This window comes from Neopsephotus bourkii, unplaced genomic scaffold (genome assembly GCF_033783945.1).
Source record: "Neopsephotus bourkii isolate Nb327-2 ecotype Australia unplaced genomic scaffold, CSIRO-AGI_Nbou_v1 NB_1183, whole genome shotgun sequence".
NCBI classification, from domain to species: domain Eukaryota; kingdom Metazoa; phylum Chordata; class Aves; order Psittaciformes; family Psittacidae; genus Neopsephotus; species Neopsephotus bourkii.
Genome location: NW_026901668.1, coordinates 3,938,930 through 3,964,097, shown reverse-complemented (window position 1 = coordinate 3,964,097; position 25,168 = coordinate 3,938,930). Strand labels below are relative to the sequence as shown.

The 25,168-nt window shown below is 40.5% G+C and overlaps 1 protein-coding gene across 1 annotated transcript in view; it reads left to right on the top strand.

The window, feature by feature from the left end:
• CACNA1C (calcium voltage-gated channel subunit alpha1 C) overlaps nucleotides 1-25,168 on the top strand; it is a 484,424-nt gene that overhangs the window by 351,428 nt on the left and 107,828 nt on the right. The window contains exons 10-13 of the mRNA XM_061364015.1: nucleotides 10,766-10,856; nucleotides 20,347-20,373; nucleotides 22,343-22,503; nucleotides 23,301-23,526. Coding sequence (XP_061219999.1) covers nucleotides 10,766-10,856; nucleotides 20,347-20,373; nucleotides 22,343-22,503; nucleotides 23,301-23,526 — 505 coding nt within the window. The remainder of the gene's footprint in view (nucleotides 1-10,765; nucleotides 10,857-20,346; nucleotides 20,374-22,342; nucleotides 22,504-23,300; nucleotides 23,527-25,168) is intronic.

Below are 25,168 nucleotides of genomic sequence, written 5' to 3'. Positions count from 1 at the left end.
AAAATCTCTTGCTCCTGGAAAAAAAAAGCAGGCCTCTCCATCCCAGTAATCTCATAAACGGCATCAAGCCTGGAGAGGTGCCGGGGGAAGTAAAATCTTTCCAACTGGGGAACTGAACTGAAAATAGCTGTGGCACTGAGTCTGCCTGCTGATTACAGCAGCTCTTCAGTTAGCAGGATTGTAGAGATAAGTCAACAGATAAGAGAATTGGCCTTTCAGATTTCAAGGCTTAAATTCAAATGCAGCTTTAGGGCCCATGGGTGCTCATGGTGCTGCTCACATCCTCATTTCCATTTGCAGAGTTCACAGATGCACCTTACTTCTTGTCCACCTGAGGAAGGACTGCAATCAGGTGTGTCCCTCTAAGTGCAAACTGTAGAGGTCTTGTAGTGGGCCCAAGGATAGGTAACACGAGTCACTGGAGGTTAGAATGAGAATGTTACCTAATGAGAATTTTAACTGTATTAAAATGCACAGGCTGAAGTAGCAGAAGGGTTAAGCATCAGAACAAGGATGCAGTGGCAGAGCTGCGTGGATCCTCACAGATGTGCGGATCAAAATGTAAGTGTATTATCTAGCTGTTTGAAGAACCACGAGCAGAATAACAGGGCTATGCCAGGTCACGAATTACTTGTTTTAACACAGCTGTGTGAGGGAAGCTTGCATAACACCTGCCCACACTAAGCTTAGCTCAAGCTGTTGTTATCAGTCCCTCAGTCTCCAGCATGCACATGCTAGAAGTATTTGCAAACTAGGAATCTATTATTTCAAGGTCATTATAAAATGCTTGTTTCTTTGGCTCAGCATAATTGACCTATTCTCAATGCCTTACTCAAGAGGTATAAAAGCTTTAATTGCAGGTTTGACAAGCTGACTTTAAGGGCAAAACTTTTAACTTCAATTCTTTGCTTTTCTGCACAGTAACACACAGCCTGCCCAGCTAGCATGTCTCATGCTTCTGACTCATATGATATTGTGATAATAGTGTCTAGTATCAGACTAGTCATTATGTTAGCAAAAGTGTCTGAAAGAACTCCACATGCAGGAGCAGCATGCAAAATCACAAGCATTTTATTTACTAGGCACAGAAGAAATGTAGCAGACTAGGTTTTAAAAACAGAATTTTATGCACATTTCAGAATAGAGGTGAGATCCATTTCGGCTCATGAAGCTGAACAGAATCTGTTCAGTGTGATACATGATTGCAGCTACAGGGGTCTAGTGCTTTCACACAGCCTTGTTGGCTTCAGTGACCTAGATCTTGTGTGTGTTGTTATACCTGTTAATCAGTGAACTGAATTGGTGGTTCAAACAATCCAGAATTACCATCAAGGAAGGCATCATCCAGAAGCCTTCTCACACATCCCACATCAATACTGCTGTTAGAAAATGTCTGCACTTGAAGACAACTGATCTTTGTCAGGCAGTGCCTGTGCAATGGGACAGCTCAGGTGGACTGGGCCTTGCTGCTCTCTCTTCATCATAATATTAATGCTTAAATATTTTAAGCAAGTCACTCCTAAATTAAGTCTTCCCAGGCACAGGAAACATACAACTACTCTTCCAGCTTGCAGATTGGTTTTTCAGATGAAAGCATTCAGTCACTTGTTCTTTCCCACAGTCCCTTCACCTGTGGCCCAACCTCTGCCCAGTTGCCCTGCCTGTCCTTTGAAATAATACAGTCCAATTTCCCCCTCGCATTCACTTTTCCTTTTTTTCTGATGTTCTGCCAACAAGAGCCAGGCTCCAAGAGAATATTTTCCTTCTTCTATACTAGATACAGTCCTCAGAGAGATGTACGTTCTCAGTGGCACAATTCCTGCCCAAGTTCCCTGGCTGCAGGGTTGTGCGAGTTCCTTCTGGGAAAGATATCCACTGCAAGCCACCAGACTTTGACTTCTCACCCACTGCACTGTCCAAACAGTCACTGCTGTCTTGACATATCCTCTTAAGTGCTCTAGCTCACAAACTGTAGACTACTTGCTGGGTTTTCAGTCATCACCCACCTTGAAATGGCTTGCAACAAGCAGGAATGTCATGAAACAACTGCATCCCAGTCACTTTGAAGCTTTGCAGTCTAGGTGGTGAGCATCACTCCCTGGAGAGTTTCTGATGACCTAAGCAGATCGAGTTGGAACTAGCTTCTGTAATTTTTCTTTTGCTTCTCCTGGACTCTGCAGGGAAGATGGATTCACAGGTCTGTGAACTCAAAGAGCAAAGATGTTTTTGCTGAAGCAAGAGATCCTCATCAAAGTCACTGGTTCACCACCCAGGTGCATATTTGTATGGGTGGGCAGATGCAGAAGTTCCCGCATGCACAGGAATTTGAGGAAAAAAACACATGGCCTACTTTAATGCCACATTTGTGCTTGGAACTTATGTGCTGGTTATTGTCATTAATAACAGTGCTGGTGAGCAAAACAGGAATAGCATCGTGATTATTAGAGGGACAAAGACAATTGAAGCAGGAGGGATTCTTTCTTTTAGTTGTTGATTTTACTGTCTTGAAGGCACTTTCTTTGTGGTTAGTAATTTTGTTCATGATCAACGTTTGTATGCTTCCCAACACATTACCCACAGTGTTTGTATCTCTCGTGCCCCCATTTCTATGGCGCCTGTCAGACCAGCCTGCAATAATATAATCCTGCTGATTTTCAAGCGAGATGCTTCTGCTTGTGTCTGTGTATTATTTTGCACAGTAGATTCATATGGATTTGATAACACTGCTGCTTGTCCTACCTTCTTCCACTAAAAATCATAAAGAATGAGGAAAGAATCTCTCAGAACCATTTAGAATGTGCCGCTGTAATTTGTTCACCATCACAAAATACTGCTGAAAGAGTCATAGATCCTCAAATGTTTCAATTGTTTCACTTTTTTTTTTTTAATTGAATTGCTTCAATTCAATTGTTCTGGGGAACCAGAGGGGTTGCTAAAAGCTATTAGAGTGACACCAGAAACCTAGCTATAAACTGTCCTGTCAAGTAAATGCCTAAATGCCTTGCACTTTGGCACATCAGTTCTTGCTCCTTACAATGCAAACAATACGACTCATTCATCAGACAAAAAAACTAGTTTAGAATGTGATAGGAGGATCCAGATTCAGGAGAGAGACATCTTTACATCTGTTCTGGTATCAGTTCTGTCACCCTGTGACCCAACCCATCTGTTCTCCTTCAGCCATAGGGATTAAGAGTTACTTCCATTGCACTTGCAGTCAGATACTCTGCAGTGAATGGACTCCTGTTGCAGACTTGGGTGTTTGCTCAGCAGTACAACCAGTTATCCAGGGAGACTGCTTTTCTTGCCTTTTTTACAAGAGGCTTAGATTCGTTTCTGTAAAGGCTGCTTTTGGGTGAGTCCTACATTCTGTGCTTAAGACACATTTGGGATACCACAGGTTATGCAAAGAATACCTTTGCCCTTCAGGCAGGGAAATGTGAAATGGATTTTAAGTTCTTCCTCTCAAACACAGACTACAACATGTCTGAAGCTTGCAAAGGCTGTCTCTTGGCAAGCCAGGAGCTTGGCTGTGCCCATTACATGGTCCTCTGTGCAATGTGCTTTCCACCCAGGGGCTGAAATGAACAAGTATTTGCGGAACGAGGCACATTACTGTCAGTATTGCTATAAAAAGAAGAAAAATGGCAGCTGTATAAAGTAGCTGAGGAGTTTGTTATACTAAAATAAGTCCCAGGAAGATTAATTAGTAGCAAGGTAATGCATTCATAGGTGTGCAGTAATCTGCATATGGTAATGACAGATCTGTTAATCATATGCCTATGCATTTGATACACAGTGCTCTTCCATTCCTTTTTGGGTATGGTATACATTTACTTAGCCTATGGCTATATCCTCTCAACATCATAGGATGTGTATGGGCCTATGGTGACTCTCTGGGACGGGAGAAGGACTTGTAAGAACTAGTCATTTTATATAAATATATACATTGCAATTTATGTTGTAAAATGTATAATTTATTTGAGTTAGATGTTTGAAGATACAGTACTCTATCTCAATATTGGCAACATTTCTCATTTCTGTAAGGGAAGTAAGGTTTAATCCATTCAGTAAAACAGCGCTAAACTGCATCAGCCTTCTCTGATGCAGTCCAAAGCCCAGCCTGGTTTTACTGTTATGACAGGTCTTGTTAGTACATACTAGCTGCAGCACCTTTGCTGCTGGTTCACTGGTGCAAAGATCTTTTTATCAAAAGCCTTTTGCTGTTTGACTGAAGTGAATACAACTGGCAATCGCTTTATGGCTCTTTATTACTATCTTAGGTTCTGTGGCTGACCTTGAAGGATAGCTTGAATCAAGCTCTCTCTCCTTGCAATTGCAGTCATTTGTACATAGCACAAAATTAGGTTATGCAAACTGTATATATTACATGTATTTAGTGTAATATTGTGTGTATAATACTTTCTGTATATACACTGTCCATATATGAGCATCGATCTCTGAGCTCTTGGTAAACGTTTTCCAAGAATTTTCCCAATATTTCTGATTATGTTTTTTACTCTTCTGGATTCACTCATGCACTCTGTCTGAGAGGTATGTAACCACCAAGATCCTACATATAGTTCAAGTTCCCTTTCCTCTTCTCCTGTAGAAGCTTTCCTATTCCAGAGCTCCTCTTCAAAATAGAAAATGCAAGAGTCTATGCAGTTGTATCTATTATATTTTCCTAACAAAATCAGGACATGTAGAGAAAACTAATAATTTACCTCTGCACAGTTTACTTTCTGCATACTGCTTGCATTTAGGAACATACTCACTGATTGTTCCCAAGACACTGTATGCATGTAGCAGAATGAAAGCTGTATCCTATTTAAATTAATGAATAAAATAAATGAATGCAGCATTTCCAAACCAAGCACTGAGAAGAGGAAAGCTAGGCAATATTCATGTATTAATTAAAATGAGAGCTCTTCACCAAAGAAAATATGAGGTGATTAATATTCTGACAGCTGCCATAGACTCATTCATGAAATGATGGGCATGAGAGGCACCATGGGAAGCAAGGTTTGTACTGGAAACAAAGTCATTCACTCGATGCACATTCTGTTAAAGGAATCAGCCTGGATATTGCAATTTATTCTTGTTTTGGAAAAAGAAATCTTAAATCCCAGCTAGAGAATTCACAGGACCTCTTTGCTCTTTAGATTTGCTTTATAGGTCTGCAGATTCCCGCTTGGGAGACATCAGCATCAGTAATAACTATAGTACTTAGCACTTATTGTAATATATTTCATCAGCAGATCTCAGAGAGATTTGCAAGGTGAGTGCAGAATTATAATCCCCCTTTTAAGGAAATAGAATGGATACATAGAAAGGCTTGGTTGTCTGATCAAGGTGACAAAATAAAGTGATGGAGTGATTTCAAGTCCTTTTGACCTCAAATGCCATCACGGGCAAAAGGTGGATTTAGACCCATGTTTTGCAAAGCAATTCAATACTAGTAGAAATTGGAGTGTTGAAGAAATTGGAGTCCCACTGAGCATATTAGAAAACACAATCAAGTGTATTGTTGCTTTTCTGAGTTTGAAAACCACTACAGGTCTTTATCAATATGAATGAACCGTTGGATAGTTACACTGTTTCAAGCCAATTATCTAACCACCAGCATAATGTAAATGCCCATCCTGTCCATACCGTTGAGAGAGATATTAGTATAGCACTCAAAACCTGTGATAGGAAACTATCTGCCTGTGTAGTCTAACTCAGAGAGCAAAATCACAGACATGAAGTCAGGCAATGTGAATAGTCTCTAACATACCCTGTTCTAGAACTGATACCCAGATCTGCAAAGTCATGTAGTAACTTATCCCATTAAAATATTTGAGAAGTTTGTGCTTTGTCTATGGTTGTGGGACTGAGCACCCTTTGCCCAGGCACAGTCTTCTCTGGATCTTAAATTGTCACAGTATTAAAGTGAGATTCAGCAACAATTACGGCAACGTTATATAATCCACAGAGATGAATCTGAATAGATTTTTTTCCACTGTCAAGATGACAGAAGTGTCATAAATGCAAGATGCAGCAGTGATAATGATATTTCTGGAATAGGAGCAACTATTGCTTTCCAAGTGTGTAAAGGAAAAATTATTTCAAAGCTACACAGAAAGGTATTTGCTTGTGCCAGCTTTCTGTTTCAGTGTCTGACTGTCTTTTGGCAACCTGCCATCTAATAATTCATTGCACGTCCATGGGGCATTTCAGTATAGAAGGGACATATGTTAGTGCAAGAGTAGGACTGGTATCAGCACTTGATGCCAGTGACATGGAACAAAGGCTCTCAAAGGGTCTTGCACATCTGTCTGTCTAGCCAGTCACAGACTGCACTCTTTGTCCTTATTTCTGTCTGTTGGGTCTAAGAGCTAGAATTGACATAACATGAAGCATTTTTCTGATTTATTTTAAGGAAGCTGCTACATAGCTTTTATTGTTGCTTTAGCTGCTGCAGGAATGCTATATAAGTATTGTGAAATTTGAGTTTAGGTAGTCCAGGATAAAATGTCTACATTGAGAGATGAGCCACACTGTGCCAAATATGTAAAGGTTTCAGAAGCTTTTGGAGAGAGAGTATATAATCTTCCTTACGGTTTGCACTGTCTTGAAACTATGAGATACTTGAATGCCTTTAAATGTTGTTTCTCTTCCCTTTTAAAAAAATACTATGCTACACTACCTAGAGAATCTGTGACTAACAGATTTCATCAACAGAGTCTATCATGGATGCAGTGCTAAATCCAAAATTCAGAAATGCCTTCTTACCTCTTTAACAACCTGACGTCACTTAGGATGGACAGGTGTGTGGACAGAGTTGTTCTTTACTGTCAAGAAGTCACCTATATACACCTGTATAAAACATCAGTTGACGAGTAGTATTCCCAGGGATTGATCACTGCCTTGCCCATGCTGCAGTTTGGACTCTGAAGCACCTTCAATGAAATGAATTTAATGGTCTGGTTGAAGGCCAGGAAACAGGGAGGTGGGCTTTCTCTACATCTGACAGAACCAAGCCCCATGGGGATCTCTGACTGGGTTACAAGCAATGGACCTTTTGAAGCTGATAGGGAACTACTCCTGTAAGAGTGCATAAGCCCCTGAACACATGTGGCAGAGGACGCAAGGCACCAGGATTTCCACTGCTTAAGTCTCTTTGTACCGAGGTGGGAGGAAATATGCATTTGCCTTTCTTGCCTTTGTCTCAGCTCCTGAAATTACAGGAAGGAAGTGGCCATTGAGATGGCTTAGTCTGTATAACATGGTCCTAAACATAACTCTGGTCTGGACTAGATCCCACCATTTAGGAAAAAACATCTCTTCCTGATTAAAACATTCCTGTGGTGGCTTTACCACCATCATTCTTGGTACATGGTTCCAGTAATTAATTACCCGGACTGCAAAAAATGACTGCCTTGTTTCTAGGCTGGAGCCAGAGTGTGGGCACAAGGTCTGCATCTCTGAGAACTGAGTCAGATAAGAAAGCCATCTGGGCAGTATTTGATCTACTTCCTCTCATATTCAGCCCCAATTTATACATAACCCTTCTGCAGCATCTTCTGTTTTCAGGATTTGTTAACTGACCTCAGTGAACCTCACAGCACCTACACAACCTGATATTGAAGGTGATGTGAGGTGCCAGGTAAAGTAAGTGGTTGTTCTGCTGAGGCATTAGGGAATATAGTCCTAATACCCTGTCTGTCCTGACCTTTAAGTTCTGACCATCATTCCTCTAATATTTGATACCATCTTAATACTTTTTATTGTCCTTAACATTTTCTGTCAGTGCCATGCAATAAATGCCTGTGAGCTGGTGCCAGCAAGATAGCCAGAACCACAGCAGTCTCTTCAGCCCATGTGCCACAGCACCTTCATCACTCACCTTGCTTAAATTTGGCTTTCAGCAGAGCTGAGATTAAGGAAGTGCAAAGTACATTCTAGGACATCTCTGTTCATGCGCCTCTGACCTGTGTGGGCCAAGGACCTCTGTGCATAACAGGCAGAAGATTAACATTAATGCTGTGAAAAGCCACACACCAGGAGGACATCAGAGGGTGAATGCTGAATCTAAACTCAAAGAGAAATTATGAGGCATAGTCTAGGGGTATCTTAGTTTGAGTAAGGCAATGTACATCTGGGTGCTTGACCAAGATTGTTAATCTCTAGAGATAGGGAAATACAGAGAAATGTGATTAACCCAACAACTTTCTGTTAGCAGCTCTGATAGCTTTGGAAAAGTTCCTACATATTGGAGCAGTTTTGGAGGAAAGCAGATGAACCTCATTCAAAAATAGGCTAGTGCAGGTTCTGACCATAAGGTTCAGGGAATAACCTGAGGACACGTTGTAATTGCCTAGGTCTCATCAACTTCAGTATGTTAAACAGCCAAACAAGAGGAGTTTTGCCACTGGCATCACTAGAAAAAGGAGTTGACATGCAAACCCAAATTCAGCAACTTCGTGTTCTCAGAAAGCAGATACAAAAAGAGCAGAAAGCCAGGAATAGTTGTCCTCTGATGATCTGCTATGATATTTCGTACTTCCGTATACCTTTGGCTTTCATTTTGTACTTTTAATTCATATGATGAAGTTTTCAGACAGAAGTGGATGTCATGTGTAAGCTGAGTTCCTTGTCTTTTTCTTTTGCCTGTCACTGGGTGCATGTTCTCTGTTGATGTCTTGTTCCTGGTACTTGACACTGACCATCTTGTCTGTGAAAGGAAGCACTCCAGCTGGCTTGCCTGATGAGAAGAAAGGAAAGTTTGCTTGGTTTAGTCACTCCACAGAAACTCATGGTAATGTTCCACTGCACTCTGTGTCCACATTGCATATATCTGTGTGTTTGTGTGTCTGTATATTGTACAAACCGACATATATTATAGCTTTGTATACTTCTGCATGTGCCTGCCTTGCTTTCTGTATTGCTTGTTCAGTGTCCTCTTCATGCACTCAAGATAATAAGCTGTTCTGCAAATCAATCTCTTGCTAATGTCTTCAAAATTGTTTTCCATTTGCAAATAAGCTCAAATATGTCTTGAAGGTGCTTTACCTCATCTTCAAAGATGACTTGTGAAATATTAGCGTTTTGGGTTTGGTTTTTTTTTTTTTTTCTGAAGGTCTCATTCTGGACTGCAAATTTGAATTATGAATGTTGTTTTTTCTTACAGCTTACTTGACTGCTTCATGTGCATCAAAACATTAATTCAGTTGATTCTTTGTCTTCCCAAATAGACAAGATTATTAAAACATCTAGTCTTTGTAAAGGAACAAGCACCGTTAGAGTACAATATTTAATAGTTATGTCTACAGTGCTAGAGTCCATTATTTCATATGGTCCAAAGAAAACAGCACAAGACCTTTAGATCTCCTAAGATATATGCTGTAGGCTTGTGAAATGTTGGGATAGGATGAAGGAAACATAGTTCACTTTGAGGGACATTTCTACCATCATGCTTTCAAAGCAGGAACCCAGGACCTCTTTGTATAAACCTGCTGATATCTTTCAAGCCTCTGAAATAAGATGTGGCCCCATGATTCATTAAACATATGCCCAATTGAAATGCAGAAGCTATTTGTTCTACATTGCATCCTTTTGTGCCAAGAACCCACAAACAGATATGTTCTTAGCTCTGAGTAATGTATTCTTACAGGCTATTAGAAGCCTTCCAACGGCTAAATAGTGCATACTCTCAAGTTTCATCTCTTAGATATCCAACTGTTAATATAGGTCATGTTCTGAAGTTTTACCAGGCATCTAAAAGATCTGTTTAACTCCTCCATCATTCAGTTTTAAGTATCATTTTTTCATTTGGTTTGTGTATTTGAAAAGGAGGGAGGAATGAAGAGGACACATATGATACTCTTCATTGTCCTAACTTCTGTTGAATGATTATATATTTAGGAGTTATTACCTCATACAGGAGTCAAGAGCAGCTGGTGGACTAAAAATGGTGATTTTTGTGTTTGTGTGTGAACTGTAGAGCAATTAAAATAGTGAGGCTTGATAACAGAAAACATGACAGGTCCTTGAATCCAAATGAGATTAAGTTCATGCCTAAGGTTGTTCCACTTCTTTAAAACCCTAAGAAACTCTGTCCAGATATTAGTTGGTGAGTGTCAATGTAAAATCTCTATCATAGTCCATATTCATTAGCTCCTTTGAATGGATCAAAGAGTCTGAATTCCCCTCTTAGCCTTATAGGTCCAGTTTATAAGTGTAATGTTGAAACGCATTAATGGTTGATATATGACATATGAACCACTGGTATTCTTTATGTGGCACTTGCTAGCAGGCTAACAGAAGACATTTGTCTGAATACATGCCAATCTGGTACATTTTATTTGTATTCTAATCATTGCACAAAAGACTGGGGAGGGCAGTGAGGTGGTTGGGCTTGTGCAAGTAAAGGGGAATTCTTTAAGTGTTCCATTGAATCAAATAAAAACTTCTTGGCTTTGCCAAGGTCTCTAGTTTTCAATGGTTCTCATTCATAAAATTTCCAGGAACTGACTATGAAAGAAAAAAGGCAGCTGCTTCATCTCTTTTCTTTAGCATTTGTATGACCTGTGTATGTTTCTGAAGTCTACCTACCCAACCTGGCCTGTACATGGAGGCGCTAGACTTGCTTAGCAAACTTCTTAATCCTCAGGAGCAGCAGCTTTTTATTAAGCTAGTTCCTTCACTCATATGAGTCATTAATAGATACGCCAGGTTCTACTGACCAACCCTCTCTTTTTCTTCCTTTTGACTCTTACAGTGAGCATGCCCACCAGTGAGACCGAGTCAGTGAACACAGACAACGTCCCTGGAGCAGATATTGAAGGCGAAAACTGCGGTGCTAGGCTAGCGTGAGTACATCTACACAGATATATGTGTGTAGGGATTGGATTGAGCTTGGTGGGTTAAAGCCAGGGCAAATGTCAGCCTTTTTAAGGGGAAAAAAAAAAAATCTCAGTGGGCAAAAGGAAACGATGCAGAATGTCTGTTGATCCTAGTTCTTATCTTAATTGCAATGTAGACTTCCTCTGGACATTAATGGAGAGACTCTGGGTTTACATCGGTGTAAATAAAGCACAGAATGCCCAGGATAAGCAGATCTGGGTTTGCATAGTAGCTAAAAGAACAACTTTGTTCTTTTTTAAATCTCCTTTTTGGTGACAGATCATTAAACCCAGAATATGTAGACCAAAGAGTAAAAATGATTGGTTGATTTACATTTCTTTAATGATTCTTGTACACTTTACAGTGTCTTGTGATAGAAATACATGGATGATACCTCCCATCCTGCAGCCTGAATTACACCCTTCAAATGCTGAATGCAATACTGTAGTGACAAAGAAATACATCAGATAGGACGGAGTAATGCCCCCTTGAAATTGCACCATTGTAGTTACTGGAGATGCCTAAGAATGCGTAAGATAATACTTTTGCAATACCATATGTTATGGTATACATTTTAGCATCACAGAGAGCAAGTATAGGCAAGAGGAGAAATTTCTTCCTTTTTGCATGACTTGTATAAGAATGCACTTTATACTGGGGAGAATATGTTAATCCCTCAAAATTTCTTTTAAATATGGGCTAAGCCTATCAGTGCTATAGTTTGTACTATGCTGGTGTATTTTGAGGTTCTGTACTGTCCTTAGCATACCTTGAGCCCTTCAGTGCTTGTCAAATGTTCATCATAGGTACATAAGTAATTTTGTCAGACCTGTGGTCCAGCTGACCCAGTGTTCAGGTCCTGACAGTGGCAGGAGGGCAAATGCACAAACCTTGTCATTTCATGCTTTCCAGTCCCCTTTGACTGCTCCCAGATTTATGTTTACTACATTAGAGATGTTAGAGGGCACACTTCTGCTTTTTGCCTTTACTGGCTATTTATAGACCTGCCATCCATGGATTTATCTGAACCCTTTAAGGCCTTTTGCCCTCACAATCTCCTGTGGCAACAAGTTCCAGAAGTTCACTACCTGCTGTGTAGACAAGTACTTTCTCATATATGTTTTAAGCTGATTTACTACTACTTTTAGTCAACATCCTCTCCTAATACTGTGAGATCTGGTGATCAACAGTTCCACATTCAGCTTATCTGTCACTTTCATGACTTTGTAAACCTTGATTGTGTCTCCCACACACACTCTTGGCCCTCTCCTCTACAAGCTGAAGAGGAGGAGATCTTATCTGCATTACAAGATATGATATGTGGAATATGTTGTAAATTCAATCTGCTTTCCTGTTAGTGTCAGCCAGTGACTTACAAACCCCAGGAGAAATTGTGATAGCTTTCCTTCACCTGCCTGCTGGTGCCTACCTGCTAAGTCATTTAGTTTGGATTATGGACTCTTTTCTGAAGGAATCAGGCTAAGCCTATTCATGGTGCTCAGGCAGATGAAGCCCTTCCTTTAGCACCCCACCAAGTTGCTTCTGCTCTTGTCACGTTACAGGAAGCAACAGTTGGATATGTGACTACTTCCAGCTGGATCAAATTTGGGGAACCATCTTTATTCTGCAGTTGTGGTTCCCAACACAATGGGTCCCCTGCTGCTACACAGTGCCAAAAACAATGGCAAATGTTACTGTAAAGTTTCATATATTTTTAATATTACAGCTTGCATTCATTTAATGTCCTTAGTCCCAAAGGATCCTAAAGCACTTTATGAACTGTAAATGCAGGGTTTGTTTTCACATCATTAGAGTTAAGCCACCTTCAGGGTAAAATGGGACAGGTGTTTAAAAACAAAGGACACAAGTGTATAAGGACATGTATGAAGGATAGCTTGTTTTGCACTGAAGCTGCATGGGGAATTTTGGCAAGCAGAATATAATTATCTTGGCTGGAATGTGGCCAGGAGAGCTGAAGTTAAACCCAGCTCTAAGCATAATCATGACTTAGAATGGAGTTTACTTAAAATAGCCCAACGTGCCCACAGGAGAATAGCAGTACTGTGGTCTGACATCGTGATCACTATGCTCCTGGCATTAGGAGAAGGAATAGCTACATCCAACATATTTCATGGAAGAAGATATAGGAGAATTACAAGAAAATAGAGCTTTGTTACTTTTTCCCATTTTGGAAATGTTAAAACAGGGCCCCAAGTTTCACCAGAGCAAGACATGTAAGATTCAGGGAGATCAAGAGTTTCCATGCACCTTTCTACTTAATTTGAAAATGGGTGATGTAGAGTAGGGGAATTGAAGTTTGTTATTGAGAAGGGGTTTTTCACCCTTTACCCGAGGACAGTTAAAATCCTCAAGGCCTCAGTCAGATTGCTTTTCATCTCTAAGAGATGGATAGGCTCCTTCATCCAGGAAAATGAATGGCTACATCACTGTATTTGAAATTCTAAGTGAGATACAAATTTTGCCCAGGCTTTCAACTTTTGTAAAATGCTTGTTTCAAACTTGCGTAGCTGCAAATCCCTTCGTTATGGGTAAATCCAGATTTGCCTTTGATTCTGAGGCATGAAGTTCTTTCTGGTTTGTTTTGTTACTGCATCACACAGGCAGAGAGAGAAACCAACTTTCCTGGTTTCAAGAACTATTAAGTTATCTTCTCACTGAGCCCTCACTTAAACCCCCCATAGACCAATATTTCTGCTGGAACATATAAAATGTGAGGAAGAATTTATTTGAATGAGTCTTTTCTTTTATTGGAATCTGACTAAGAGAATTGGAATTTGGCCGAGTGTTAGAGATAGAAATAATTCATGTGGGAAGTCAGTTAATCTTTTCAAGTAAGTTCCTCATCTGATACTAGTGACTTTGAGTAAGCACTAATAATTATGGTCATGCCCCTGATTTACTATAGTTGAAGATCAGACCTGGACTTTTGAACAGTCATCTGCCCTCTGGATTCTGAGGTCTTTGCTTGATTGTTGAGTTTCATCTGTTGCACGTGAGACTTCATTTTTACCAGCCTGCTAAAATCATCTAGCAGGCATAAGTCCCCATTGCCTTGCTGTAAACACATTTTTTCCCAGAGGGCAGAGACTGCACTGGGCAAGCTGCAACCAGACATGACTGAAGCAACAGGGAGATTTCAAGTGAAAGTTAATATATTTATTTATTTAGTGGCATTGGGCTTCTAGGGTATTTAACCATCCCAGCACTACCACCATAATTACAGGCTGAGCTTGCCATCAATTTGAACTCACGATAAAAGGAAAAAATTACCCAGGAGACTGAAGGAAAAACCATTTTCATTGAAGATAATTCAGAATTACTGGCTGTTCTTTTTGTTCTTATAAAAAGCTGTAGAGCTTTGAAAGGCTGGGTCTGTGAATGACAGAAAGATCTGCATGAGAAGCCAGGCTTAAGCGTGCCTTTTGGAAAACGAGATCTTCCCTGACAGCCTTTCTCAGCTCCACAGAGACATATGCTATGTGAGATCAGGAGAGTACCTTTCAAACACAAGCTATCTCCTACAGATGAATTGTCTCAAAGAAGCTTTTGTTTCTATAGTATCCATACTATAGAAACTGCCTTCATCAGCTGTGCTGTCTGGAGCAATGCCAGTCTTCAAACCAGCAGGGGTTTCAGGAGGGGTCTAACATCTAATCTCTTCTTGTTTATTGTGTAAAACAAAACAAACCAAAACAGGTTCAAGGCCAGGCTGGACAAAGCCTTGGGTGACATGGTCTAGGGTGAGGCGTCCCTGCACATGGCAGGGGGGGTTGGAACTATATGATCTTAAAGTCACAGTACGTATCACAGTATGTTAGAGATTGGAAGGGACCTCAAAAGATCATCTAGTCCAATCCCCTGCCGGAGCAGGAACACCTAGATAAGGTTACACAGGAACGTGTCCAGGCGGGTTTTGAATGTCTCCAGAGAAGAAGATTCCACAACCTCCCTGGGCAGCCTGTTCCAGTGTTCCATCACCCTCACTGAGAAGAAGTTTCTTCTCAGGTTTAAGTGGAACCTCTTGTGTTCCAATTTGTACCCATTACCCCTTGTCCTTTACAATCCTAACTACTTTATGATTCTATGATTCTAACTCATTCATAATCATTCCTGGTGTAGTTCTGCTGCCATCAGGAGAGCTCTGGCTGGGAGTAGTTCCTTTCCAAAGATGGGTGTTAGCTTTACCAGGCATCTGAATTTGAAAAGGGTTTTCTAGGGTTCCACAGGACGTTGAAAGGCATCCCACAACTTCCACAGTGTATCAACCCTGTCATGGTATTGCCTTGTGCTACACTGACATCTGCCATACAGTAGAAACACAACAGCTTTTAACCTCAAGGACAACATTTGGAAGTGGAACTGATCTTACTTGTGATGTGAATAACCTGTTGCCTTTGGGTACAAAGAAACATGTTTCCTCTGCAGCACACATCTGTGGGATAAACACAGAACTAGGAGCAGTGGGTTTCTATTTACAGGATATCCTTATACCCAGGACTTCTCAGTAGTGAGCAATTTCCCTGAGCCTCTTTGATTACTGGTGTGCAGGACTTAGATTCCCAAGGACAGACTATTGCTCATAATCAGTAGTAATATGTTCTGTGAGGGATGTCAGCATATATAATCTTCCAATATAACCAGAATGTTAATTTTCTAATACAGTCATACAGATGTGGGGTGCCACAATAGAGCTTGCTTTTATACATATGTATTAGCTAAAAAAAAGACCTTTGTGGAAACTAATGTTCCATAGAGCCTCAATAGAAAAGTGAAGTACTTGAGCTCAAAGGGAAAGAGAAAATTAGCTGCTTTCATTGAAACAATAAGCCACTTGGCATTTTTACCTTGGCCAGGATTTCCATGCATATGGAGTACAGTTCAACTGCTTTTCCACCAAAGAGGGTTAAAACAATAAAACAGGATAAAACAAAGTGAATAACCTACCCTGGCTTTCCAACTGAAAACAGTGTGTCCTGAAAATATTATGAACAGTGGAAGCTTTCACTGGCAGCTGAACCATCAGTGATTTTCCCTTGGTGCTTTTCTGGCTTGGAGAATAATTCCTATGCAGTTCATGTAATAATCAGCGTAGGAGCATGTGGTAAAGGTGAAAGAGTCAGTTTAGTCTGCTTGTAGGTTCACTATTGTTGCTACTGGTTTTCACCTAGTGAGATGATAACCTCCTTCTGTGGGGACCAAAGTCCCCATCACATCAGGAGCAGTGGTAAAAAAAAATCTGTCAAAGCTCTGAAACCACTGCTGACTTCAGCAAGAAAACACATAAGATTGAACCTTATGTATCAGCCTCAGCTACTGCTCTCCAATTTATTATGAGCAAGGTGCTTTTGATATTCACAGTCAGCTCTAGATACGTGTCTAAAGGACAATAGCATGCCCTTGTGGAGTACGAATTATCTTCCTACTATGGATTCTGTGACAGGCCTTGCCTGTGACTTGTCACAGGGAAAGCAAGATTATTCACTAAGTGCTGAACTGCTGGCCTGTTTTCCTAGACTGTAATAAAGCCTGTTGAACAGCAAACAGCTCAATTGTAAGATAGACAGATTCAGTTTTCTTAAAGTTATCCTCTAGATTCTCACTGCTTCTGGCCAACGTACACCTCTCTCGTAAAACCAGCATCACTCCAATCAGGTTGGCATGCTCCCCAGTGCTTCTGCAAGAAAGGCAAGAATGAAAAACAGAAAGAAAGAAGGGGCATCACCGTGTGGACTCTGCTGAAATTCAGTGGTTGCCTCAGCAGGAGGATCTCAGTCCACATCAGAGTACAAGTTCTCCAGGGCCAGTCAGTTATCTGTTCTGTTTTGTTGAAACATATTAATTAATTAAATGAAACAGGAAATGGTCATTGCATGTCCTTGTACAACTCCCCAGTGTTAATTGTGCTGTATAGAGGATAGCAAGAAGAAGGGTGGAGGCCTATTGCTTCAGTGTGAATCACAGAGGCACAGCTGAGGATAGAATTTAGCCCTAACTCTTTATTAGGCTGAGAGATTATCAGGTACGTAGCATACATTCCTGCGAATGTCATGATACTATATCCTTTTATCCCAATAATATGTGGAAAAAGACCCTGTGGTGGGCATCTTCAGGGATGGCAGCATCCTGACCAGAAACAATAAAATGTCATCAGCAGGAATAGAGAGAAGGAAAAAATTTGCACTGCCCGGCCAGTAACTGCATGAATGCACCATATTGCACCAAAGCAGTATCAATATTACACCAGGGGTATGTTTTCACAGTTCTAAAATCTGTAGGATATGCACAGTGCAGCTCTTTGGATGTTCCCCAAAGCTGCATATAACCTAGAGGCATAGTAAGTAAATTTTTGTGTTACTGCTTTTCTGAGAGCTTTTATTTGTATCCAAGAGCTTTTGTAAGTCCTCATGAAGACAGGTGCCTCTAGGCAGGATCATACAGTGTAGAAGTAGTTGTGACCATCATACCAGATAATTTCATGGTGATGTTTATAATTTCTAGTCCCAGAAAGCAACTGTAAGATGACCTTTGTGTCATGCTTGGAGACCTACAAGATTTTTCCAGAGTTGTTTGTTGTGTGTGCAATTACGCAAAGTCCTCAATCCCTATTATACAGGAGTGTCACATTCTTCACAAGCACATTGTTTCTCTTCTCTGGTGTCCACCATGAATAGAGAAATGAAGACTTTATCTGTCAGAATGTGGGAAATCTCACTAAATTCGATTTATGCTGATTATCCTGAGTTTCTGTTGATAAAATCTTTACATTTCCCTGTTGTATCTGTATGTGCTGCATAACTGTGAAAGGTTAGAAGAGTTTTAGGGAATTTAAAAGATAGCTGGTCAGACAGTACAGGTCTGATCTTTGTCTTTCTAAAATATAATCAGAGTTACATGGTTCCTACAATAAAAATACTCAGTAGTGATGTGAAATGGGTTTTCGTATAAGCTCCTATACCATGATTTTAAACAATAATTTTGCAAGACATTCCAGAGCTGGACACAAATGGGGACATGCATTCTCCCAGTGACATAAAACCCCCAGCATACCAGGGATGCCAGGGAGCCACGTTTAAACTCAGTAGAGAATCTTGTCCACCCTGAACCCCTGGCAGCTGCCAGTTTGGAGTATCACAAAAAGGCCATGGCAAGGGCTTAAATCCAGACTATTCAACAGACTCTAATGATGCCATAAAAGGATTTTCATATTACATAGTTAATCCTGGTTCTGAAAGACAGAAGATTCTTGATCACAAGGGTCATTTGAAAATGAGTTTCAGATTTAGGCATGATGTTTTCAGAATTGCTTATTGTACAGTTTGCGTTTCCAAAATTCCATTTCAGTCTTGGATTCTGCCTCTAAATATAAATCTCTTCCTCCTTCCTTGTCCTGTTCTATATATATAGCACACCCACATGTGATAAAGCCTTCTGCCATAGCAGTAAGGCAAGGTGCGGGAAGGCTGTAGCTAACCTGTGGGAGCACTGAATGCGCTTGGCTGCTGTTCATAATGCTCCAAAGATATAATTATCACATGCGTGATGAGTACTACACCTGCCACATCTCTTTTGCTTGAATAAATAAAAAAATTCCTTAAATGGCACACAACTCCCTTACCGGCAAACCATTAGCCATAGAGGTCAACAGAGGACTTCACAGTACCTGTCCTTCACCTTCCACCAGGCAGGTTCCCCATGACATCTCTCTCGCTCTTTTCCTCTCCTCCCCTCAGCCTTTTCCTATGAAAGTCCTTGCCATCTCCTTTTCAGTGCTCAGCTTTCTCCTTCATTGTGATTTTTACTTCTTTCCCCATCTTTGTCTGAACCTTCTCTTCTGTTGCCTGTAAATCTGATCCATTACAGTTTGTAGGTAGTGCATATGAAGCAAGAACTCTCTGTAAATTGGAAGAGCATTAAGGATATGCTTTGTAGGTGCTTCACTCATCATGCTTGATAAAGTGCGCTTTCTCACTGCAGTATAATTTAGCATTCTATTCAGCCAATGCGTTATTTCTTTTTTATCAAGAGTTCTTGTGTGTCTCTGTAACCACACCATGTCCTAGACAAGCTGCCTGTGACACAGCAGGAATGATGTATTCAGTTCAAAGGCTTTTTTTTTTTCTTTTTTGTCTTGGACCATCTGCTGTTGAAATGTTCCTATCGCTGCAATCTCTTCCACATAAGGAAACTGACCTGATGCTGATTACTCGTCTGTGACTGATGTCCTCGGAAAGGGACATGACCGTTTTTAAGACCACTACAGTATTGTTACATGCTTTGAGAGTTACTTTTGTCCTGTGTCTGTTAACACAGTGAATCCATTTTTAAGCCACTACAGTAAGACCTTTGCCAACTGTTGTCAACAATGAATCACTTTCCTATCATGGAGGGAACCTTAAGAAATGCTTCAACCCAGCAGAAATTTCTTGTTCATAGTCACTCCCCAGATTCTCATTTCTTCTGTTACTGGCAATAGATTTTGCAGCTTCCTAAATCACCTCTGACTCATGTCATTGCTTCCACATAGCTTTATTTCTCTCTGTGCACCATTATTTAAGTACCAGAAAACAGACAAAGAGTTCAAAGGCCTTGTAGGGCATGTGTCAATAGCCAAAGTGTTCAAAGGCTTTGTAGGATGTGTGTCAAGCAGAACAAGGTAGTGGTTAGAGAATGGGGGTCTATCTCTAACTCTGTTTGGGAGTTTTCATAGAAAGCTGAGATTACTTAAGTATGCAAGTGCATAGAATTATATATTTAAGCACATATACTTGGGAACATGGGCAAATTTTCATGAATGCTTACTTCCCAAAATCTTATTGACAGCAACACAATCTGTTATTGTTCAGGACCTTTTGAATTCATCCAGTTTATGTAGATTTTAACAGAGACAAAAAATGTTAGTATCTAAGTTTCAAAATATCCACTGTTTTTCTTTCAGTTGCTGGGAAAAAAAGAAACAAACAGCAGGCATTATTTTCCCCATGGTTTCATAATGAACTTACATTTCCTGAAGGGACAGGTGATGTGTGAAAGCAGCAAATCTGTCTCTATAAAGTCAAATGTATTTTAATATAAGAAGAAAAGAAGCCCTAGTGACTAATAGAAAGAAGAATAATGCTTGAAAAATAAGTTGGGTAACAGATGGATAGTGGCCCTAACACTGGGCCAGCCTTTTACCCAAGAGAAAAGCTAGTTCACTCATGTCCGGAGGTGGTAGAATCCCATCATGGCATGACTATCACCAAAAACCCCAAGATTTGTATATCAGCGAATTCTAGCCATTCCCAGTGCCTACACTGACTTGAAGGGGATTCAAGAGGAAAAATTCATTAAGAAATTAATTGAGCTTAACTTTGTTTCTTTCTGTTGCTATTTTCTTAAAAGCCTGGGATATATGGGACAGCTTCAGAGACTTTAATGGCAATTCTTATCTTTCAGGCATCGGATTTCAAAATCAAAATTTAGGTAAGTAAAACTGACTTTTGCTTTTCCTCCTTTCCACTGGTTTTGTTCCTTGCTTTGTGAAGTGGTTTACTTCTGCATCCGTGAGACACAGTGTTGATTCTAGGAGATACTGACAAACTTGTCAGATTTTAGTCCGTCATCTACCAAAAATCAAGACCTTTTTTTCTTAGTTTCATACTGAAATAAGGCACAGGGACTACTGACAGTATTTCACTCAGCAGTTCATATCTGATTGCTACATACGTATCTCAAGCCATAACATATAAAAGCAGAAGTTGTTCAACTGAATCATTATACTACATCCATCAACATCAGCCCTGTCAGCTCAAGGTTCTCTTTCCTACATTTTTTTGCACTACTCTGCTTTGCTTGATTGTAAATCTTTCAACTGATGAGATTTGCATCTTAATTATGAAATTCTCCGTTTCACCATTGGACATGTGGAGTTCTTCTGGTGATGATTGTTCTGTTGATTTAAAGCTTTTGAAAATATGAAGCAATCCCCAGGTGGGTTTCCTGTGGGTTTCCATTGGAAAGGCTGACTGAGCTCATGGAACTTGGCTGTTGGGCTCCCAGACCATTTCTGCCCCTTCAGTAGAAGCCCAGCTTCCCCCATAACTCTGAATTCAAAGTCAGCTTTATAAAAAACTAAATTAATTTTCAGAATATCTGGGAAAAGTGTAAGCGCAAAAAAAAACACTTGTATCATCACATGGTCATGTGCACATACAATTGTACACAAGTAGACATAAAAGTGTGTGGGTTTAATAATGACAATATCAATGTCTAAGTGTCTTGCCCATTTTAAAAATTGAGATGATTTCTTGTCCCAAACCCACTGCAGAACATGCAACCCTTATTAAAATCTTTGTGCTAGTTTAACTGGGTGCCTTTATAAATTGCATAGCTGCAACATCCTGGATTTGATTACCTGTTACGATGTTGCAAAATTCTTGGCCAGTGTGCAATGTTCACATCACCTGGCTTTCGTTCATATAGATGCTGAAGCCTGACCTCAAGCATGGCCATAGTTCATCACTGGAAATAATGCATAAGAGAAGACCTAGCCAAGAAAATACCTTTCTTCCTGTAATGTATGTGTTTCTTTAGAGGCACACACATGCACGCACACACACATATGTATATAATATCTATATAAAACTATTAGATTTATTATACAGTGCAAGTGTTGCCTGGAAACTGGTTGCTATGCAAGTTAAATTCTGAAGAGTGGGAGGTGTGTAATTAGCTTTAAATATCTTCTGTGGTTAGTAATTACCCTCAGAAATCAGTGACACAAGGGGATGTGTTCATGGAAGGCAAACTTTAAAAGGTCTGTTGATTAGCAAATGGTACCCTTAGTTCAAGGCATGAAGGTGAGATGCTGAGGTCCCCTAAGTTGTTTTTTGTCTGTTTGCTGGGGTTTTTTTGTTTCTGTTCAGAGTTAGCCCTTGTATTGGGCTTACTCCTGGACATTGCTGAATGTCAGAAACACTGGATGTCCATGGATTTTATTTGACCTCACTTCTCCAAGGACTTAATCCAAAGGTCTGTAGTACATAGTGGGGTAGCTTTTCATTGACTATCCTGAGCCTGGCCAAGGTCCCATTGCAGGCCACAAGCACAAAATACAAGAATAATAAATGTTTTTATTGGAACTGGGCTATAAAACCTCTTGGGGCAGCTGTGATGGATATCTTAATCAGGTTAAGGGATTGCTTGAAGAATCTTATTCATCCCTAAATGTTGCAAATTGTCTTAGGACTAGCTTCATTTCTATAGCTAAAGGAAGGATGATCATAGCTGTTGACTCAGATGAAAATGAAAGGACATTTCTCAGTTTGAGCTTTAAAGCTATTCTCTACCATTCTTGAACAATAAATCAAGACTGGAGTCTCTCTTGACAGAGATTTGCAATAGCCTAAGGATCCCTATCTGAAAAGAACTTTTCCTTTTCCAATTTTTCAAGTCGCTACTGGCGCCGGTGGAATAGATTCTGCAGAAGAAAGTGCCGTGCCGCTGTCAAGTCCAATGTTTTCTACTGGTTGGTGATATTCCTCGTGTTTCTCAACACCCTTACCATTGCCTCTGAACACTACAACCAGCCAGACTGGCTCACAGAGGTCCAAGGTGAGGAGAGGATTATGGTTCTGTTCATCATGCTCATTTTCAAAAAAGGGGCTGAAGGTTGGAGCTGATGCATTAGACCTCCACAATGGTAGAAGGAGCATACATGGCTCCTAATAGTGTCCGTGAAGGATCTTAAATAATACAACAAAATATCTGCCTCCAATGGCATAAGTTTCAGGGAAAATGTTAGTTGCTCATTTGCACCAAAAACCATTTTCCACTGGGTATAGGTGAAATCCGGAGCTTATGCTAAGTATATATTCACAGCAATTGGATTTCCAATTTATGGATAGCTACTGGGAGCTACAGGTTGTCCAGGGTTTTCCTGAAATGGCATTTATGATAAATTCTGATTACAAAGGAGGTGAGGAAGAGCAATTTGTAAAGTTCTTCTGTCTGCAGAACAGTTGAATCCTCACTGGAGGTGAGAGCAACTGAAAGGCTTAATTAAGCAACAGTAGGTAGCACAGCAGCTCTTCTATTCCCACTCTCATCTGCAGGTGACAAGTGTGATGGGAGGCTGTGCACAGGAAGGCATGTCCCTGCCTTGGAGGTTGTGTGGTTGTGTAATACATCACACCTGTATGTGCAATACATCAGAATTGCTGCACACATCTTTGTAAAACCTTTCTGTGAATAAGATGCCCATGCTTTTGAAGTCCATTCTTTGACCCAAGCTTACATGAAGTTAACCTTTCAGACTGATCTCAGAAAGGGTTTCTTATAGGCAAAAGCCAATGGTTATCTGTGATAATCTTTTGACTAAGTTTTCTTAATCTGTTTCTGTTTTTCATGAGACACTGCCAACAAGGTGCTGCTGGCTCTTTTCACGGCAGAGATGCTGCTGAAGATGTACAGCCTTGGTCTTCAGGCCTATTTTGTGTCCCTTTTCAATCGCTTTGACTGTTTCATTGTGTGTGGAGGAATCCTGGAAACAATTCTGGTTGAGACGAAGATCATGTCACCACTGGGCATTTCGGTGTTGAGATGTGTTCGACTCCTAAGAATATTTAAAATCACAAGGTACTAGTGTGTTTCTTTGGAGGTGAAAGAGGATTAGTCCTCAGTGCACAACATACATAGGTACAAGTCACTCACATCGCTGTTTTCCACTTTTTCTACCATTAATCGGGTAGTGAAAATGCTAGGTTGATAGTCCTAGTGTGGAGGGTTGTACAGAGTGGGTATCTCTGATGAGAGTGGTACAGATTGGTGAGGAGTCTGGCACAGAGGCCTGAAGGCACTTAATACCATGCAGATTGTTAAACTGAAACCTGTCACAGTAATGTGAGCTGAGCTTGGGGCCTTACATTTCCCTGCAAAAGACAAAGTGAAAACAAAAGAGCAGATAGCCTTGTGACCTTTTCTTTTGCATTATGGTGACAGAAAGGAGCCTAAAAGGCTGCTTTGAGACAAAATAGCATTTGACTGAGGAGCCATGCCAACTCCAGTAGACTCAACAGTGGCCTCAATGGGAGAAGGTGTCAACACTAGCAGCTATAAGCAAAGGATGTCTGCCAGCCCTTCTCCTTCAGAAAAGTCCAGCATGAAGTAGCAGGTTTATGAAGAAACCAGTCTTTTTAGGTTCCAGTCTCCCCTCTTTTTCCTTCTCATTTTTTCTCCTCTGTCTGGATAAAGGCAGAATGGTGTCTGTTAAACAGTTGCTGCTTCCTGTAGTAAGGTATCTCCAAAACACCAGCTTGTTTGGCAGGCATCTTTCAGCTTAAGGGGATGTTGTGGGACAGTTCAGCTCCCAACTTACCCAGATGGGAGATCTTGGAACAAATCTATTCAAGTGCTCACCCAAAGCTGCACAGTGTCTGCCTTTTCCCATGTGGCACCAGTCAGCACCTTATAAAAAGCTTGACTGGGGTGGTGAAAGAGTGTGTTTTATGCAAGCTCAGCTATGAAAATGTCCCTAGAATTGCTATGAACTCCCCCAAAGGAAATTTCTGACAAATTTGAGATAAAAAACACAGCTCATGAGAAAAACAAGACCAGAGCTGGAAGACAGTCAAGATGGCAGAGCTGAAAGGCAGAAAAAATCACAGACTTGTACCTGTGCATTGTACATGATTTACCCTTAAAGCTTCTGACCCTAAATTCTCTGGCAGAGTGGATGGTTTTCAGGGTCAGATGGCAGAGACAGAAAATTAGTTTACAGCCTCAGATAGAGAGGCCAAATCAAGCCTACAGCTATTTAAAGAGATAAATAAAAGGTGGTGTGTTTAGATTTATGATCATAGAAGAGGGAAAAACATTCCTGCTAAAAAGAGTTTCCAGCAAGAAAAGCATCTTTGCCCTTTTAAAAATACTGGGGATCTCTGGTCTGGTGACTGGTTTTCCTGGATCTTTGGGTCTGAAAGCTATCATCAGAGTCCCAGGCTTGGTTTCTCAGGAAAGCAGTAGCTGTTTCAGGCATTGGGTAATCAGATACACCCAGGGCAACTTACCAATAGCTATAAAAGCTTAAGCTTCAACATAGCATCCTGGAGAGGTCACTGTTTTTTCAAGGCATTTCTCCCCTCCCACACAAATACATAGTCTAGTGAAGAGAATTCTATAATAGAAAGGCAAACTGAGAGAATATCATTAATACTTCAGGAAGCTTGAGCTATTGGAATACTTAAATATTCTTAAAGCTTCTGGCAGAGATGTAATTCTG